Source organism: Dichomitus squalens (assembly GCF_000275845.1).
Source record: "Dichomitus squalens LYAD-421 SS1 unplaced genomic scaffold DICSQscaffold_1, whole genome shotgun sequence".
In the NCBI taxonomy this organism is placed as follows: Eukaryota; Fungi; Basidiomycota; class Agaricomycetes; order Polyporales; family Polyporaceae; genus Dichomitus; species Dichomitus squalens.
The window spans coordinates 164579-180329 of NW_006766883.1; the positions used below are offsets into that span (position 1 = coordinate 164579).

Consider the following 15751-nt stretch of genomic DNA (forward strand, 5'->3'; position numbering starts at 1 on the left):
CCCTTTGCCTGGCCTTTGTCCGACTTTTGAGGCTACCAGACGGGGGGTACCCGTGCGAGCGCGTGCTGCTGGTCTGCCAGGACTCATCATCTTCATCGTCTGCATCGTGCTCTGGATGTGTGAAGAGCGTTGGCTGGTGTCGTTTGTTAGGCATAGAGGACGTAGAGGGGGAAAGGAGCGGAAGGACGAGGATGAGTGACTGAGAGGCCGAAGATGATGCTGCCCCGGGTCGTCCAAGAGCCGCGCCTGCCGCGCCTTCCGTCCACAGCGCTTACCTGCCCGCTCACCTTCACGCTTCACCACCTCCACCCCCTTGCTGCGTTGAGCCTCGTGTTTTCTATACCAAGAGAAAGAACGTCATTCACATCGTGCCTGAACTCAACGGGACGTAGGTCAAGATGGGCATTGTAGAGAAGGTAGGCCGGGATGTCTACATCCCGAGCGCGTGTGGCTAAAGATGGCTATCCATGTCTGCAGATCAAGGAGATCGAGGGTAAGAGCTCTATAGACGACATGCGAACTGCGAAATTGACGCTATGCTTCATATCCAGAGGAGATGGCGAGGAGTAAGTCTTCCATGCACCATGTTGTAGCTTTGAACTCAGCTCTTGAATAGCGCAGAAGAACAAGGTGAGGACGTTACCCAGTCCGCGACTCGCCCAGCCTGTTCATCAGGCAGCGAAGTAGGCCACGGAGTACCACCTTGGCCTCCTCAAGGCCAAGCTCGCCCGATACCGTGCACAACTCCTCGAGCCGACAGGCAAGTCGAGCGGCGGTGGGACGGGCTTTGATGTCCAGAAGTCCGGCGATGCCAGAGTCGCCCTCATCGGCTTCCCTTCAGTTGGCAAGGTCAGCGTCCGATCGACTCAGGATTCTATTGCCGCTGCCTCGTCTGACATCACCCCTACGTCCGGGCTAGTCAACCCTCCTGAGTAAATGCACGCACACCCAATCCGAGACCGCGGCGTATGAGTTTACCACCCTCACGGTGGGTTTGTTCATCATACAGACCATTACGTCCTGATGTGCCTCATGCCGTTACCCTCTCAGGCTATTCCTGGCGTCTTGGAGTACGAGGGCGCGCGGATACAGTTGCTTGACCTGCCAGGGATCGTTGAGGGTGCCAGCCAGGGCCGCGGTCGTGGGAGACAGGTTGTAGCCACAGCCAAGACTGCCGACCTCATTCTCATCATGCTTGACGCAACGAAATCGGAAGAGCAACGACGGCTGCTTGAGATCGAATTAGATGCCGTAGGCATTCGCTTGAACAAGCAGAAGCCCGATGTCGTGTTTAAGCGGAAGACTACTGGAGGGGTGCGTGGTGCGCTCGATGCCGTCATTGTGTCCCTTGATACATCCGGATTCCCTCTTTACACAGATTACGGTGAGGTACACCGGTTTAACTCCCCTGATCTCTTGCTCATATTCGTCTAGATCAATAAAACGGTGCCATTGACAAAGACCGATGAAAAGACCATTCGGTCCATCTTAGCCAGCTGTAGGTGGACCCTAGAATTGGACCATGCGGTAGCTGCTCACGCTCGTCTGGGTTACAGACAAACTGCATAACTGCGACGTAATGATCCGTGAAGACGTAGGTTCTGTCTTTTCTGTCCGAATATGCCAGTGACATTCCCCACAGATTACGACCGATGAGTTCATAGATGTCTTAATAGGTATGTCCTCTCCTATCGACCAATGTGGACAACGGCCTTGCTGAAACCCCGCGCTAGGAACACGCAAATATCTTCCGTGTCTATGTAAGCTTTCCCGATCCTTGAATGCCGGCCTTGCTGAGAATAATTTCGACATAGACGTTTACAACAAGATAGACGCCATCAGCCTTGAGCAGGTGGACAAGCTCGCGCGACAAGACCATACCCTGGTGATCAGCTGTGAGCTCGGGTTGAAGTAGGTCTTGGTCAATGCGTCTAGAATAGCACCGAAGCTGATGTGATGCTGCGCAACGCAGCTTGGAGTACCTCTACGAGAGGATTTGGGCCGAGCTTGGCCTGGTGAAGGTGTACACTAAGAAACGGGGTGCCCACCCCGATCTTGCGGATCCTATCTGCCTGCGCCAAGGGGCCACCATCGAGGTGCGCAGACACGGAAACTTACAGCACGGGGATGGGCTTATCTGATGCCTCGCTTTGCAGGGCGTTTGCAATGGTATTCATCGCTCGCTCGCGGCCAACTTCCGATACGCACTAGTCTGGTGAGTCTGGAGACGCTCGTGCCGCCTTGTCGATGTCCGCTGACATACGTTTCTTCCAGGGTGAGCACATCAGACATGTTGAACTCAAGGAATGGTGTTGTGACGCCTATAAATCAGGGCAAGTCTTCGAAGTTCAACCCACATGCACAGAAGGTTGGGCTAAACCATCACGTCGCGGACGATGACGTTGTGTCAAGTGAGTATGATCGGACGCCTTGGAACCCGCGTGTTCTCTAGACCTGACCGCCGGCGTTTGGCAGTTTTCACGAAGTAATTTAGGCGGCACGACTAGGCGGCGGTGAGCACGTAGGAGCTGGGTGACCACGATCAGCCGGCTGGTCGTATCCCCCGGGCTGACTCGGAGATAATGGGCTGCTTGCTACAGCGTGTAAGATAAGCCGATGAAATGAATACACAGCATTCGAAGTATAATTATTCGACCGCATGGCGAAGCTCGTTGCGGGAATGTGTAGATGGTTCGATGCATGGACGCTCTATATGCAGCTGGGGGAGAGGCTGACGCCACAGAGCGGACCCGAATCTCGATTGAGGGCAGCCACGTGAGAGGAGGTTGCGTCGCCTGTTGTGCGGACGAAAGGGCATAGTTGCCGTAGTGCTAGTACGCCCTGTATCTTCCTATGCCGCACCGCCCTGGCAATCTTTGGTTCCATATCACTCGCCCCCTCTGCGGCGCACAAACAGCCTCAAAGACTTGATCGTTCGCAGCGCAGACGCCTTGCACGTGCAAATTTGCTGATAGGACAGGATGAGATCACTCTCGCGCCGTACTCCGTTCTGTCCGCCAGATTAAGATGCTTGTCAGCCTAACCCAGCCGCCGCCCTCCGACATATAAATTTGACATCTTGGGCACCCATGAGCGACTCAACACACCCCTCTCACCCCCCGCTATCTCCCTCTGTCATACATATGGGTTCGATCGACGCTCTGCACGCCTATGATGACCCGGTCGAGCTCATCCTGCTTGGCACCGGAACCTCTTCGACGCTCCCGCACGTTGACTGTCTGACGGCTCCACCAGGTGCGAAGCCGTGCAGGACGTGTCTGTCGACGCTAACGCCTGAAGGCTGGAAGAACAAGCGGGTGAGTACGCTGTGGCCCATCCTGCCTCCGGAGCGTCTGCCCTAACGCCAGATCGATATGATATCCAGCGCAATACATCCGCCGTGCTCAGAGTCCGCGGCCGGGATGGGCTACCCAAGTGAGTATTACCCCCGTGCCGAACCCATCCTGAGACTCCGACTCCGCAAAACAAGCGCTGCAAGCTGACTGCCGCCGCCGCCGCCTTGTGCCTCCGATACATACAGGACTATCGTGATAGATGTTGGGAAGAGCTTCATGCCAGCCGCAGTGGAGTGGTTCCCGAAATACGGCCTCCGTCACATTGATGCCGTCCTCATTACTCACGCCCACGCGGATGGTACGTGCGATTTTGCTTTTGCGCTCAATGCAGTAAGCCCACGTATCGTGCAATTGCCTTTTAGCGATGAATGGCTTGGACGACTTACGAGGTGAGCCTGTGTGACGTTTGCCGCTTGCTGTTAGTTCAGATGGATTCCTGACGCAGCCGCCGGGTTTCAGGGTGGACATTGGGTGGCGCGATCCAACAGGCTGTAGACATATATCTGTCTGCGGAGACCTTCGAAGCGGTCAAGATTGCCTTTCCTTACTTGGTTCGCAAGGAGTTCGCTTCGGGCGGAGGAGACGTGAGATATTATCGCCGACTTTCTCATGTACCCTGTGAGCTCACCGAAGTCGTCCCAGGTGCCGGAGTTCAATTGGCATCCCTACGTTACCGACCGGGAGCCTTTCGAGATCGGAGACACCGGGATTACGGTGAAGCCTTACGCCGGTACGTAGCGTAGGATTTACCGCTTCATGGAACGGTGATCGACAGTTGTCGGTGTCTGTGCAGTCCCCCATGGCTTTTGCGGTGCGAAGCCCGTCAAACCGGTCCCCAGCATCGCGGACCAAATTGCGGCCGCGGTACCATTCTCGACCTCAAGCCCTTGCGGGACGGGCATGCCGGGTACCCCCACCACGACCGGCAACGTGACACCAGTCGAGAAGGAGAAGAAGGAAGACTTCCTGTGTCTCGGTTTCACCGTCCAGAACGCGGTGACATATATATCCGACTGCTCCAAGATACCCGACGACGTCCTTGCCGACCTTCTGTCCTCCCCGATACCCGTCCTCGTCCTCGACTGCCTGCGTCTGAAGGCGCACCTCTCCCACCTGAGCCTCGCGCAGGCGGTCGAGTACGCGCGGCAACTGAGGGCGCAGCGGACGTACCTGCTCGGCTTTAGCCACGAAGTCTCGCATGAGGAGTATGAGGTGATGCTGAGGGCCGTGGGCGGACATCGCGTGCCGAAGAACAGGATGACGGAGATGGTCACGGCGGGCCTGGACACTCTGGACTTGGGGGGCGAGAAGATCTGGATCCGGCCTGCCTTCGACGGTCTCCAGGTGTTTGTGTCCGACAAGGGCGAAGCGAGGGACACGGCATACTACGACTACCCGGAGGAATAATGAGTGCTGTGTACATCTCGGTGCGCGCGGCGTTGATGTTATGATAGCTTATCAGAGGTGTCAAGCATTGAACTTCCTGGCTCCAGCTTGGTTTAGATTATTTCTAATCATTTCCATGTACTACTAATGATGGTAGCCTTAGCAGTTGTAGTAAGTAGTAATGCATCCTTCGTGTTTGCCACCTGGCATCACGCCGACGCCGGAGACTGACGCGTCACATTTGCCCCGATATATGCAACCTAGCCCAACAGCAGTCGGATGCCATCGCGCGGCCACCCAACTTCATACAACTGCATACAGCCAAAGTAGGGTGTACTGCCAAATAATGGGCACCGCGTGAAACGTCAGATTTCGGAGGGAGGAGAACACGGCGGCAATGAGCAGATTCCCACCACGTTCTCCCCACATTCCCGCCACATTCTCCGAGAAAGGAGAATGCGTGTTCATCCTCTCACAGAGCCACGCATTCTCCACACATTCCCTTCCATATTCGCCACACATTCTCTAACGTAGACAATTTAGGACAGATCCGGATACCACGAAGCTTGGCTTACCTGGTGCCATATCAAGAATTCATCAATTTGTCAGCGCACATGTTGCCACATCCCGCGTGCTCCATTTGCGAGGTTATACTGGACCGCATATTCACCGCGCAATGATAATTTAGGCACACAGATTCAAGACGGACATGAATGCCTACGTAACTACAAAAGATAGCTGGGTCGCCGGATGAAAGCTAGCGCGCGGCTTGTAGAGTGCCCGCTAGCAGCGAGGATGCTGCAGCTGGTGAGGCAGCTGATCGACATACACCACAAGCAGCGCATCTCCTTGAGTTTCAAGTGACGTCCGTATATGTAGGAGTTAACCCTGCCAGAAACCGGCATGAGTTTGCACATTGTGAGAAGGGAATGTGCCAGCTTCCGGGAAGTATTGGGATATGTTTCAAGACACAACTTGATGATGGCGCGCTTTGCGTCCAGGCGTCTCTCAGCACCCAGGATAGGAAAATATTCAAAGATGTTGGCCGGCTCGGAATGGAGGATCGCGAGACAGATAGGGGGGAATGTCTCGAACAAGGGCACCGGCGTAGACAAGTCACTATCCCCAGTAAGGACCGAAAACACCAGAGGATCCGGCACAGTCATTTTCATGGTCGTCCAAAGGGCCAGCTGACTAGTAGTGAGGAAGACGGCGAAGGAGGCGTGTCGGTTGCAGAGTCCAGAGATGTCCCCCAAATGGCAAGTGTAGGCGGTGATGAGACTCGGGACATACTAGTACGGCCAGGAGACGTTGCCAAGAACCATGATGATGCGAGATCGAGTCTTCCGACACCATCGACAACGTACTGAGTGCTCCGCCCTCCCGGTCTGCAACATCGGCACTGGACAGATCCTCGCGTACAGTCCGCGCACATCCATTGCTCACCAGTGGTTCTCCAGGTTCTCTTTGCACTCGGATCCGCTCTTGAGTCTCGCCTTGAGGTACGGCTTTCTGGCTGCTGACCTGCACCACTGCAAGTGCGCGTTCCTTGTGTAGACAGTTCACAGACCAAAGACGTCGTATCCGAGAGCCTTCTTCGAGACTTGCTTTTGCACTTGCATCATTTCGGTTGTTGCCAGGATGGTTTGTCGAGCATGGTGACAGCCCGAGGTCGACTGTCGACAGTAGATGGATGAGCAGTGGTTGAGATCGATGCAGACCTAGAGTAGTAGTGTACTGGTACAACTTGGGATCGTGATCTCGACGCAATCCACGCTTACAAATCAATGCGCATCCAAGGCCGTGGCATCGATAACCTATCAGACAGAAAGTCATCTCAATATCACTTATCTTGAGCTATTCGAGGCTACCAAATTGAGAACTAGAGAACATGATGAGATTGTCCAGGCAACATGCATATAGTCTACAGATTCGCCGTCCTGGAGAACATGGGGGAGAATGTGGAGCGAATGTGGTGGGAATCCGCACATTCTCTGCATGTTCTCTCCCGCCAGAATCTGGTGCTTCACGCTGTGCCTGCTCAGGCTACCCATGACCAAAGTCACTAATATTCGCGCAGTACCGCGAGACTCAGGATCGCTCTAAAGGTCCAACGTCCCAGAGGCCAGACATCTTGAGCTGGAATTAGTCGGTTGCAGGTGGGTGCATTCGGCTTTATTCGTTTTGGGCTTGTTCACACACTATTGGATGGTATGGGTCAAATGACTGTATAATTTCGTATAGGATCGCATTACTAGTACACAGTACGTCTACAATGGGAGCGCAGTTGGATTCCATCGGTAACCACATCTAGTGGGGTGTACTGGTCAGGCACCTTGCAGAGGGGGATGTGTCGTGCTCATGCTACTTGGCTGGTGCACAAGCATCGCCAACTGGGCCAAAGCTTGTGAGCTGTCGGATGCACATAGCCAGAATCATATAGGACATACCTTCTAGTCCACATGTGCACATGCGCCTGCAATGTTCCGTGAGTGCTGCCTCTGTGCTGGGGCTCTTTACATACAAATGGAGTGGGTGCATACAGTAGGCAACTATGGCGACGTACCTCCAAAGGTGCTGCACATACATACTATGACCCACTAGGATGGTGTTGCGATGGCGACACCATTCGCCGCAGCTCACCTTATGCTCACCTCAACTGTGAGACGCACCTTTATAGTTGTCTAATGCACCTTCATAGCTATTCCAAACCCCGACGTACCTGCCTGGTGTTGGGAGTCGGTGTTTGGGCTGTGCAGGAGGGATGTGTGCAAGACTGGCCATAGGGCGGGGGAGAGGAGAGGAGAGGTTGGAGCCAAGGTAAAAGACAGCTGTGGTCCGTGCGAGCAACGAGTCAACCACAATGACATCATCTGTTGAGGGCAGGTTCCCGCTCTCAGAGAACATGCCCTTCGCGTAAGCGTGGGAGCTCTTTGCTGTCACGCTAAGTGGCCTGAGGGTCCGGCTGCGAGCGTATTTGCAAGGGACTGTTGCAATGGTTCGTTCTGGGCGGCCTTGCGGTAGTAGTACGTCCTCTCGGGGACTGGGCGCCGCTGGCCCCTGCAATACCTGATACATTCACAGAAGGACTCCCTTTGTTTCGACTGGCGCGAGCGTGGCATGACTGATTCCAGCGGCGAGATGAGGTACAAGGATCCTGCAGAGGACTTGGGCGGCCGGCTGAAATGACATGTGTGTTACTTGTATGGCGCAAAGCAATGAATTGTGTTACACAGCTAGACACACAGTTAGACACATGCTAAAGACATGTCTATGTCAGAGACAAATGGACGTCACCGCTGTCGGGACATGTCCGATCGAGGCACTCTACGACATGATTTGGGCGCCTACAGCCTACCGCCCAATCTGAACCGACAGCTCCCGACCTCAACCGCTTTTACACGACTTTCGCCGACCTAAACCAGCGGAGCCCATGTAAGTTCTCACTGGGGCTGAGCCCGGGCGCTTGCCATGCGAAAGCTTGAGGGGCTCGTCCTGGCTCGTTCTCTCTAGCTCCATCGTCCTTCCTCCCATCTCCTCCCTAAATACTCGTACCCTACCTTTAGTTCTGCCTAGTCGCTCATAATCAAGCTGTCAGTCTTTGCTAAACACTCGTGCCGGGATCGCCTGCAATGAAGTTCTACTCCCAGTCCTTCTTGTACGAGTGAGTTGAAGCACCTTTGCTGGTCGTCTCGAGACACCCTCGCACCCGCACCGATACTAATCATATGATGTACGTGACAGCGATCCCTGGTCCATCGTCTCGCTCGCGTATCTACTCCGATACCCCAACCCGTACGCGAACCATATACTCTCCTGCGACGTCATCTCGCGCGAGGTCACACCCGAGGGCTCGCTTCGCACGACACGCCTCATCCTCAAGAAGGGTTCGCTGCCTCGATGGGCGCCGGCGGGCATGATCCAGCGCGCGGAGTCTTGGGTGCTCGAGGAGAGCGAGGTTGACCCGCTTGGGAAGAACATGCGGTGCACGACGAAAAACCTTGACCATGTCAAGGTCATGCGTGTCGAGGAGCACATTCACATACGCCAGGCGGAAGATGGGTATATCACTCATGGTCTTCAGATATGGAGGCAGTGATAATGACACCTTATCAGGAAAACGCTACAGACCACGGAGGCTATGTTCTTGTCTGGTTTCGGCTGGGGCCTGACGAAGAAGATTGAGAATTACGGGCTTGCGAAGTTCAAGGCGAACTTGCAGCGGGTGCGTAGCGCTGAGTTTGGGCCTATCCTGGACTATGCTGATGAATACTTAGTCTCGCGAGGGCTTCTTCGTCATCCTTGACCTCATCCGTCAATCCCGTATGCAACCTATGACCATGGGCGCGCCGAGTTCTTTCCTCTCTCACCGTTCCATTGCGGGTCCAGACGCAAAACCTCCCGCTCATCACGAGGTGCCTGCGAAGGGCGACAGTAGGGAAGACGGTGCTTCCAGCCCCGCCCCTGCAAGAAGAGGGTATTGGGCCAGGTGGAAGACCTGGCTTGGTTCAGGCTGAAGTTGCTCGTCTCGATTAATATTATCCTGATTATTGAACGGCCCTTCGTGATTTTATCCGATCCTGCTCCCTGCTCAGTTCCTGTCTCTTCGGTATTGTGTCGTGGGTCGTGCATGTTTTTTCGTTGTACCATTCGTGTATTTGTAGTCATCGTAGTCAGTACTTGCCCACGTTCGTCAATCGCATTCATAGTATACGTTCGCATTCACACTGATGAGCTAGTCGTCGCGAATGAGTGTGAGAGCAAAGTCTGTTTTGTCCGGAGCCGGGAGTGCACACGCGCACGTACGCGGGATGGCTGCATCATCGGCGGGAACGGCCCTGACAGATGCTATGTGTGTTGAGGCGCATCTCCATCCATTTCCACCTTCATGCCACGGATCCTTCCCAGACTTGACCGACGCGCGCGACATTCCAGGTCCCTTCGCGTCTGTCGCCCGCCTCGTCTTGTACCAGAGCTGCCATGTACTTCCCGACCTCTGCTGCGCGACAGCTCTCCAGCGCCCCGGCGCTGCCTCTCCCAAGCGAGCTCGTGCTCTCGATAGCCCCGAGTCCGCGGAAGACGCTCTTCGCGGCTGTCACAAAGACTGGGCTTACGCTATGGCGTGTTCGGGTGCGTGCATACCTTGCTCAAGCGCAAGGCCGATCTGACGTCTCGTTGCGACGTGGCCCTGGATGTAGCCCTCCGCGGTAATAGCACACCTCTCGCGCACCCCGACGTCAGTGCAGGAGCACGGAGAGAACGTACACTTGCATTGGTCTCCTGATGGGCAGAGGATTGTTGTCCAGGTGCGTAGGTCTCGCCGCAGCTTGTGTACGTGAGATTGCAGACTTAGCGTGGGCACGCAGACTACGGACTCGTACCTCGTCCTGGTCACCGTCGAATATAATGCGGATGAGCTCCCGTACCAGCCCCCACCGCTTGCGCCCAATGCGGCGCGACACTTCTTGCCTGGAGCAGGCGAAGCCTTGCCCTTCCAATCGCTGAGCTTGCGACTAGATGGCGTTATACGGATTGAGGGCACACTATTGAGGTGCGTCTCCTGGTTTGCATGACCTCCGTGGGGCGATGGTTGCTATAGCCATTTTGCCACTAGCGTCTCGCCCCGCAAGGATTCCATTCTGTTCTCTACAAGCACCCCGCCGGCAATCCAACGTGTGCCGTGGCCAGATATCTCCCGCGGTGGGACCTCAGGAGGGGGGTACGAGACATGGATCATCAACGACGAGGAGTTCCCGTGGCTTGCAGATGCAGATGGTGCGTGCTGCTATCTACCGCTTGTACCTCACCTCATATATACCCACCCTGCCGGCAGTCACTGTATCCCAGATCACTTACCACCGCCAGACTGGCTTCGAGACGTGGATAACCTCCGACGGCCGGGGATATCTGGTCCAGCTCTACGAGGACCAAGATATACAGCCCGGTGCGTCCGAAGCGAGCACCGATGACACCCAAGCGGACCTCGGGCCCTTCCGACACCCTCGACGGTCCTCAGACAGCTCGGGCTCCGCACGACCGTCCCAATGGCTTGGAACGTGCATACACCACGTCGACCCGCCTCGCTGGGTGCAGAAACGGAGACAGGTCGATCCGGGAGATGTCGTCGGGTACACATACAACGAGCCTCGGCGTGCAATGACTGTAGCTCTCAACCCGAAGTTCTCTTTGGTCGCTACGGGGACGTACAAGTGAGTGTGTGGCCTGCGTTTGGATGCGGGCAGACACTTACGTTGTACCTTTCAGTGGCACCGTCGAGTTCTCGAGCTTCCCCTCGCTGGAGGGTGTGGTTCCGACGCCGCAGTTATTGCAAATACCGAACATGTACGCGCGAGAAGGAACAGGGTCAGTATGCACCATGGAGTGGAGTTCGGACGGTTACGTTCTAGCGGTGGGATGGGAGAAGGGGTGGGCAGTATGGAGTGTTGGGGGACGATGCCTTGCTTGGGGCTTCGGCGTCGAGTATGAAGTGGACGAAGAGAAGTTCACGGACTCTTTCATGTACGGGGTCAGGAGTTTGGTGAGTGCGCCGTTTGTTGGCAGCTTTCCTCGCATGACTGACCAAGTCCAGTTTTGGGTGTCAGGCAACTTCGAGCTCGTCATGTTGGCGCAGAACTCTCCTAACAGTAAGTCATCGCCTTATATGCAGACGACTCGAGGATCTGACGTCAGTTATAGAGCCTGATGGTCAAATGTTTGTCCTCCCATTCGCCAAGAGCGCAACGACGGGGCAGCACTCTCCAGTATGCGTTGACCAGGGTTGTATCCCGCGCTTCTGCTGACATACAAAAATAGGACAATACACAATACGCATTCCTTCAGATGGACGACCGCGTTCTGGTCTACCGCGGCGCAGACCAACCGGATATGAGCGTTATCAATCCCGAAGCGGACGTATGGCAACACATCAAGGTTCCACAGGACTACATGTCCGCGAACTGGCCCATACGGTACTCTTCCTTGAGCTCTGACGGGAGGCTTATTGCCATTGCTGGTCGACGAGGACTGGTCCACTATAGCTCGACATCAGGACGGTGGAAGATGTTTGCCGATGAACGACAGGAACAGGCTTTCACCGTGAAAGGCGGCCTTCTATGGTTCCACCATGTCCTCATCGCCGCTGTAGAGGTTGCTGGGGCTTACCAGGTAAGCGAGATATGCGCACGCCGGTGTGGGCCTGCTCAATGACTCGTGCTTCCTCTGTTGCAGGTCCGCTTATATTCGCGTGATCTGGAGCTAAGCAATCAGAACGTATTGCACCGCGAGATGATCCCTTCGGCCGTCGTCATCCTTTCGCTTGTCGACAACTCGCTGCTTGTGTATACAGCGGATAACACCCTGTACCACTATCTCATCATCCCCACAGCCGACTCCATCAAGCTGCATCTCTGCGGTAGTATCACATTCGGCGGAGTCATCGCCGTTCCAGGCGCTGTGCGAGCTTTGAGTTGGATGATCCCGTCCGCGCAGAAACGTGGGTCCCGCTGCCCGAGGCGAGATAGTCTATCGACTGACAATTTGCCTTGGACAGAGTTGGGCGACCCATCAGACGACCTTGCCGTCGCTACCGTTCTCATGATTGTCGGAGGTAAGCTCGTGTTGCTGAGGCCGAGGAAGGTAAGTTATAGCACATTCTTTTGAGAGCTTCTGTTTCTTACCTGAGTCTGTAGTCAGAGGAGGGCGAAGTCAATTACGATATGCAAATCCTAGCGGACCGTATAGAGTTCTGTTGGATCCACTTGCGTGGCATCGGGACGCTAGAGAACTCGTTGTGGGGCTATGATGGGCAGGGCATCCGGGTATGGCTGAATGCACTGGCGATCGAAGCTGTCCCACCTCCCGCCGAGGACGGAACAGTAGTTCTGGATCATGTCAAGGAGAGCGTGAACATACCACTTGACTTCTATCCCCTCTGTAAGAGTTTCTGTCGTGCACCGGTGGTAATCTGACTGACGGTCCCTGCAGCAGTGCTGATGGACAAGGGAATCATCATCGGCGTCGAGGTCGAGGCAGCGACTAGGATGAGCTTGTCCTTCACCATCTTTCGGCATGTCACTAGCGTGAGTATGCCTTTTGCAGCACTGCACATGCACGACGCACTTACTGATGCTGTGTCCGGCAGTCTCACCTCTTCCTCCACCATATCTTGCTCTCCCACCTAGAGAACTCGCAAGGCAAGGAGGCCGTTTCCTTTGCATCGCATTACCAGCACCTTGTCTACTTTGCGCATGCGCTAGAGATCCTTCTCCATACTGTCGTTGAGGAGGATGCAGGTGCGCCAGAGAACGATAGCGTGGATGGGCCAGCAAAGACGAACGGGCTACTTCCCACTACTATCGAGTTCTTGGACCACTTCGATGATGCTCTTGATGTCGTCGTCGGCTGCGCAAGGAAGATAGAGATGACTAGGTGGCCGCGACTTTTCGATATTGTCGGAAACCCCAAGATTCTCTTCGAGGTATGTCACGACATGTCACACGGCACGCTTTGCGTATTAGATACTGTGCTGACGACGAGCTACCAGTCCTGTTTAGGGTCAGGTCGCTTGAAGACGGCAGGCTCGTATCTGCTCGTGTTGCATGGCCTTGAGCAACTTGACGGGATGAACGGCGACGCGATTCGGCTGCTTCGCTGCGCAGTTGCTGCACAAGATTGGCAGCTCTGCCGAGAAATCCTGCGTTTCTTGCACTCCATCGACGACACCGGTGCTGCTTTACAGACTGCGTTGGTAGAAACCCAGATATTACCTCAGGCTGCTTCGCATATCGGCCTAGGGAACGGCACGGTTCATTGACACCCTCATCTCTGCTGTAGACAGTATATCTCATCATGGGACATTCTTCGGGTCTGGATAACTTATGTAGATCGTACAAGTGTACCAATCATTGCACAACAACCAAAGTTGTCTCACGGCATATATTTGCGCCTAGTGCCAGGTCAGGCTCGGTCGAATGAGGGTGGTCCTCTGCGGACCGCTCGCCCCGGATCTCCGAATCGATGGTGTTGTTGGAGTGAGCCCAGATGGCTTGAGCCAGACCAAACGATACCCTGCGGACGAACTCACATGTGAAGCTTAGAGACGACCGCACCTCCGAGTGGACGTTGACCGGAACGCAAGAGGCCTTAGCTATCGTGTACGTGTCCATCTGCATCGAGCGGCGGTGAGTCCAGTAGCCTATGATAGGGGCATGTAGACTCTCGTTCCGGCTATCTCGCCCGGGAATTACCGATTTGTTCGACGTTTGGTATACTTTGCTATCTGACCCGCATGCGTATCTTGTCTTGGACCACAACCCATGTTGTCCCTAGCGAGAACCGCTCTCAGGAGAAGTATGGCCACTGTAGCTGGCAACGGCTCCATTACCTTGACCTCTGAGGGTGCTGTGTCAATTTCGTACAATACCCTCGTTTCTTCTCCGCTTTCGCTTGCCGACTCCATCGGTAGGTGCTTTGTGCGTCCGGTAAAGCCACTATATAGCTAAAGACTATTCAGAAAGGGCATTCGGCTCGCATCCGGATAGCTTGGGTATCGTCATCGTTCGCGACCTGCCTTCCACGTATACTCCGGCTCGAGAACGGCTTCTCCGACTTGCATATCGCTTTGCAAACCTAGAACCGAGCATCAGGGAACGTTATGCGGACCCAAAGAGTCGATACAGGTATTTCATTGTCTTTTCTGGCTGCGCACGCATATGCTGATGGAATGTGCAGCTTCGGATGGTCTCATGGCAAGGTGAGCGCATCGCTTGCCAGTCTCAACCATTCGGTAGCATCCTGAACTTCAGGCGGTAACATAGGAAATCATGAATGGCAAACCAGGTAGGTGGAAATATTCGAATATCTGTCGAAGTTTGCCTTATTGACTTACTACTCGCAGATACTATGAAGGGCTCTTACTATGCCAATCCGGTGTTGGATGAGCCCAATGTCTCCGCCGAACTGCGTCAGGCATACCCCGAATACTACGGCAAGAACATATGTGAATACAAAGCGATGCTATGCAGGACATGTACTGATCTAAACTAGGGCCAACGGATACGCCGGAAGTCTCGGAATTTGAACAGGCATTCAAGGATCTCGGAGGGTAAGCTAGATGAGTGATGTCTTCTGAACAGTAATACTAACGCCGAACATTGCAGTTTCGTCTTCAAGGTCGGATGTCAGCTCGCAGTCGCCTGCCAGCCCTTCGGTGAATATTGCACTTGTGTTCACCGACTGAGAGGGCTTGCTCTTACACACCTCATTCAGCCTCGTCATACTTGTCGGACTCCTCGCTCTCTTTGTCAGACTTGATCAGCTCCTCGCAAACCGTTAAAGCGCGGCTGTTACACTACTTCCCTCCCTCGCCCGAGAATCCTCTTCCGGCAGAAGACGAGGCTATTGACAGCTGGTGTGGCTTCCACCTCGACCATTCCCTGCTCACAGGTTTATGCTCCGTGAGTATCCATGTATTCTGCTTCCGACTAGGTCTAAGACGTCTGCCTTGGTACAGGCCTTGTATCTCCGCAAAGACCCGTCGGGGGAGCCCGCCATCGTTCAATCCCCTTCGCCCACGTCCGGGCTCTACATTCGTACTCGCGGCGGTGCCCTCACCAAGGTCTCTATTCCCGCCGACTGTCTCGCCTTCCAGACTGGGGAGGCCCTCGAACTCGCTACTGCAGGCAAGCTCCGTGCCACCCCACACTGTGTGCGGGTTGGCGCCGCTCCTGACGCAGAGAAGATCTCCCGCGAGACGTTTGCGCTCTTCATGCAGCCGAACGTTGACCAGCAGCTCTCTGCATCGGAGAATTTCGGGCAGTTCAGCAAGCGCATCTTCAACGAGCACTACAAGGACGAGTCCGCCGGAGCAGCTATGTGAGAAGAGGCATACACAAGGGGAGCGGTATGTTATACAGCAAGATGGCTATACAAGTGGCCCAAAGGGGGAGGGACATCTAGAAACATGTACAGATTCAATTGCGCTAGCGCAAGTTGTGACAAACATTAAGAAA

At 54.8% G+C, this 15751-nt stretch overlaps 5 protein-coding genes across 5 annotated transcripts; all 5 read left to right on the forward strand.

The window, feature by feature from the left end:
* Window positions 1–292: 292 nt before the first annotated feature.
* Window positions 293–2652, forward strand: DICSQDRAFT_130702 (developmentally regulated GTP-binding protein). Its single transcript, XM_007359931.1, has 17 exons — window positions 293–416; window positions 478–493; window positions 552–566; window positions 617–630; window positions 688–849; window positions 920–988; window positions 1051–1314; window positions 1370–1375; window positions 1435–1498; window positions 1557–1594; window positions 1643–1676; window positions 1734–1760; window positions 1815–1911; window positions 1973–2096; window positions 2157–2215; window positions 2332–2411; window positions 2476–2652. The coding sequence occupies exons 1-17, from the start codon at window positions 399–401 to the stop codon at window positions 2487–2489; spliced, it is 1101 nt and encodes a 366-aa protein (XP_007359993.1). The 5' UTR covers window positions 293–398; the 3' UTR covers window positions 2490–2652.
* Window positions 2653–3125: 473 nt separating this feature from the next.
* Window positions 3126–4988, forward strand: DICSQDRAFT_130703 (uncharacterized protein). The gene is made up of 7 exons (XM_007359932.1): window positions 3126–3317; window positions 3386–3435; window positions 3542–3654; window positions 3719–3745; window positions 3816–3940; window positions 3999–4086; window positions 4150–4988. The coding sequence occupies exons 1-7, from the start codon at window positions 3144–3146 to the stop codon at window positions 4761–4763; spliced, it is 1191 nt and encodes a 396-aa protein (XP_007359994.1). The 5' UTR covers window positions 3126–3143; the 3' UTR covers window positions 4764–4988.
* A 3284-nt stretch (window positions 4989–8272) lies between these two features.
* On the forward strand, window positions 8273–9461 carry DICSQDRAFT_94789 (MSF1-domain-containing protein). Its single transcript, XM_007359933.1, has 4 exons — window positions 8273–8406; window positions 8487–8804; window positions 8859–8967; window positions 9020–9461. Exons 1-4 carry the CDS (start codon window positions 8375–8377, stop codon window positions 9257–9259), a joined length of 699 nt encoding a protein of 232 aa, XP_007359995.1. The 5' UTR covers window positions 8273–8374; the 3' UTR covers window positions 9260–9461.
* Window positions 9462–9680: 219 nt separating this feature from the next.
* DICSQDRAFT_75095 (RIC1-domain-containing protein) lies at window positions 9681–13673 on the forward strand. Its single transcript, XM_007359934.1, has 15 exons — window positions 9681–9872; window positions 9941–10048; window positions 10109–10293; window positions 10357–10517; window positions 10576–10951; window positions 11007–11280; window positions 11332–11386; window positions 11439–11503; window positions 11556–11906; window positions 11970–12234; window positions 12292–12377; window positions 12431–12674; window positions 12726–12820; window positions 12883–13218; window positions 13285–13673. Exons 1-15 carry the CDS (start codon window positions 9723–9725, stop codon window positions 13552–13554), a joined length of 3021 nt encoding a protein of 1006 aa, XP_007359996.1. The 5' UTR covers window positions 9681–9722; the 3' UTR covers window positions 13555–13673.
* Window positions 13674–14092: 419 nt separating this feature from the next.
* On the forward strand, window positions 14093–15618 carry DICSQDRAFT_142025 (Clavaminate synthase-like protein; the record flags this gene model as incomplete). The annotated part of the gene is made up of 9 exons (XM_007359935.1): window positions 14093–14201; window positions 14254–14419; window positions 14472–14493; window positions 14558–14579; window positions 14638–14739; window positions 14787–14844; window positions 14900–14949; window positions 15009–15196; window positions 15253–15618. 9 exons carry the CDS (start codon window positions 14093–14095, stop codon window positions 15616–15618), a joined length of 1083 nt encoding a protein of 360 aa, XP_007359997.1.
* Between the last annotated feature and the right edge of the window lie 133 nt (window positions 15619–15751).